The sequence below is a fragment of the Otolemur garnettii genome, unplaced genomic scaffold (assembly GCF_000181295.1).
Source record: "Otolemur garnettii isolate 467f Iridium unplaced genomic scaffold, OtoGar3 scaffold00252, whole genome shotgun sequence".
NCBI classification, from domain to species: domain Eukaryota; kingdom Metazoa; phylum Chordata; class Mammalia; order Primates; family Galagidae; genus Otolemur; species Otolemur garnettii.
Window position 1 is genome coordinate 548,477 of NW_003852647.1, and position 3,459 is coordinate 551,935.

The following is a 3,459-nucleotide window of genomic DNA, read 5'->3' on the forward strand; positions in this document are numbered from 1 at the left end:
TTGTTGTTTGGCGGGCCCGGGCTGGATTCGAACCCGCCACCTTAGGTGTATGTGGCTGGCGCCTTAGCCACTTGAGCCACAGGCGCTGAGCCTAATGTTCTTTTTTTTTAAAGACAGTTTTACTTTATCACCCTTGGTAGAGTGCCATGACGTCATAGCTCACAGCAACCTCTAACTCCTGGGCTTAGGCAATTCTCTTGCCTCAACCTCCCGAGTAGCTGGGACTACAGGTGCCTGCCACAGTGCCCGGCTATTTTTTTGTTGCAGTTTGGCTGGGACCGGGTTCGAACCCACCACCCTCAGTATATGGGGCCAGTGTCCTACCCACTGAGCCACAGGTGCTGCCCAATCTGCATTTAATGTTAAAAAGAACATTTTAAATGATTGTTAGAAGGTAGTTCTGCTAATACAGGTATGGTTTGGGGTCACTTGTGGACTTTAATACACATTAAAGAATTGTCTTTATAAAATTAGCCTTACGGTTATAAAATTGTTTTGATATTAACACAGCTTGTACCCTTGTGCTTTTAGTGTCAGATCTTTTAAAAGTTGTTATAGAATGAATTTAATTGTACTGCATTAGGTCTTAGTTGTCCTAGCATAGTATTGCTAAGTTTAACAGCTACATTCAGATTAGGAATTTGGAGAAAATGTAGGATGAAAGGTTGGGTTAGGAACATAGACTGAAGTTTATGAACTAAAGATGGAAGTCTTTTGCTAGGCTTTGGACCTTGATCAAACTTTGTTCTGTTTTACTTTTTGACCTTGTAAGTTAATCATCTTCTTTAATTGTCATCTAGCACAATTAAAAAGGTAGGATCCTAAGGTTATCTCTGAATTCCCTTGTTAATTCTCATAACACAGGGCATTATGGAAGGAGAAAAATGTCTTCTCTACAAGAGATGGGTTTGAAAGATTAGTCAGAGGGCCCTTTTAAAGAGAGACATTTGTGTAAGTTAGTATTTTTAAAACTAGAAATCAAATTGCTCCCTTGAAGTTTGTAGCTGCTTCCATTATCAATATGAAGGTAGGATGGTTTTTGCAAGGAGCCAGTGGTCTCTGGTGTCTGTGTCTTCTCAGTAGAAGCAAGCACCTTGATTTTTCAAAGGCTTTGAGAAATCTGAGTTGATTGGACTAGCTACATCAACCTTCTCATTTTGTTTTGGTAGGGCTATTGCTTGAACAGCTCAAGTAAAAATCTTTTGCTTGTATACAGCTGGACAGTTATATTTTTTTCTGAATTACATAGGCAGTGGCCCTAATTATATTATTTTGTGACTGTTACTTGCTCTTAGAAGAGTAGGGCATTGGTTGTCTTTTCAAAATTCTGCAGTATTACTCTACCCTCCCTTTCCCTGTCTTATGATAAGCTTTGGTATCAGTATATTCCAGCTGCAATGCTTTTTAGTAGAGACTATATCTTTTAAAATGCAAGTTTCCTGTTTTTATGGTTGGCATTTAAAAAGGCTCTCCCATCTCTGGTTATGTTAATATTTCATGTCTGCCTGGATGTATTTAGCAAGTAAGCTGTATGTGACCTAGCAATTAAAGTTTTTTTTTTTTTTTGAGACAGAGCCTCAAGCTATCCCCCTGGGTAGAGTGCTGTGGCATCAGAGCTCATAGCAACTTCCAACTCCTGGGCTCAAGCGAGTCTCTTGCCTCTGCCTCCCAAGTAGCTGGGACCACAGGCACTGCCACAACCGCCCGGCTATTTTTTGGTTGCAGCCGTCATTGTTGTTTGGCGGGTCCGGGCTGGATTCGAACCCGCCACCTTAGGTGTACGTGGCTGGCGCCTTAGCCACTTGAGCCACAGGCGCCGAGCTGCAATTAAAGTTTTAATGCAACTTCAGTCCCATCTGATATTCTAAGGATTCTCATGATTGCTTTCCTAAAAGAATTGGTTGTTGTTTTTTGTTTGTTTGTTTCTTTGCTTTTCAAGTTATAATATCCTGGTAGCTGGCTTCATATTACATCAAAAATAGTAGCTATAGTTCTGATCATAAATTTTATCCTACCCCCAAATTAAACTGTTTTTATTTTGTACTGTTTTTGCTAAACTGGTGTGCTTGAAATTTGCAAGTCAAGTAGGAGTGAGGTGTAAGGCTTCAAGGAAAAAAATGAAGCTTGCAGTAGATGTTTTTCATAATATTTTTCTTGAGACAGAGCCTCAAGCTGTCCCCCTGGGTAGAGTGCCGTAGCATTACAGCTCACAGCAACCTCCAACTCCTGGGCTCCAGCGAGTCTCCTGCCTCCGCCTCCCAAGTAGCTGGGACCACAGGCACCCGCCACAACGCCCGGCTATTTTTTGGTTGCAGCCGTCATTGTTGTTTGGCGGGTCCGGGCTGGATTCGAACCTGCCACCTTAGGTGTACGTGGCTGGCACCTTAGCCCGTTGAGCTATAGGCGCCGAGCCATAATATTTTTCTTTATTAAGGATTAGCAACTACTTTATTTGTAAGAAATTCTGAACATATTCTATATGGAAAAGAAATATACAGGAAAAGATCATTAACATGTATTTGAAGAATGTAGTCTAACTCAGTCCTCCAAAGTTATTTTCAACTGCTTTTAAGAGAGAAAAAGGCAATGTTGCATGCACAGAATTAGGGAAAAGAAAAATATTGATATAAAATCACTGAATCTTTAATATGGCAAGAAAATATTCATTAAGATTTAATTCTAAGAGGAAGAAATGAATTTCTATGTAACTCTATAATCATCTATTGAGGGGAGTAAGTTATGTTTGTCACATGTAAATATTCTTCTGACTCTTTTCCCTTTCCAGTGACTGTTCTTGCCATATTCCATGAGCTTCAAGTTGATGTTGAACTCTACGCACTTCTTTTTGGTGAAAGTGTCCTCAATGATGCTGTTGCCATAGTGCTATCCTCGTAAGTGTCTGCTTTCTTATTATGTTCTGAATATTAAATGTGAGGGTACTAAGAACTGGAAGTCACTTACTGAATAAAGTGCATTATGAATGGAAACATTTGGAAGAACAAGACATGTTTTCCTCTCTTGAAGAAATACGTACTTCATAGATAAATTGGAAAATTCAGGGAAGAAAAAATAAAAAATATGTACTCCTCCTACCTAAAGACAATTACTGTAAACTTTCTAGGGCATTTCCTTTTTCTATGTATGATATTTTTACAGAGTTCTTATTATATTGTCTATATAATTTTCTATTCTGTTTTAGCATTATAACCTGAGTGTTTTATTTTTAAAATTAGATTTAATTTTTGAGTAAATAATATATATACATTATTCAAAAACCAAAACTATATAAAAAGTTATATACCAGGAAAGTCACATTCTTACTCTTGTCCTTATCCACCTGTCCCCATGGCCCTTTATAATAATTTCTATTAGTTACTTGTGTATTCTAGTATTTCTTTATTCAATGCAAGCACACTTATGAATAAGTGATCTATTTACCTCTCATTTTTATTTTTTTTT

General features: G+C 38.2%; 1 protein-coding gene across 1 annotated transcript in view; it reads left to right on the forward strand.

Annotated features, from left to right (window-relative positions):
• SLC9A6 (solute carrier family 9 member A6) overlaps window positions 1-3,459 on the forward strand; it is a 66,951-nt gene that overhangs the window by 15,033 nt on the left and 48,459 nt on the right. Inside the window, exon 6 of the mRNA XM_003802648.3 lies at window positions 2,786-2,891. Coding sequence (XP_003802696.1) covers window positions 2,786-2,891 — 106 coding nt within the window. The remainder of the gene's footprint in view (window positions 1-2,785; window positions 2,892-3,459) is intronic.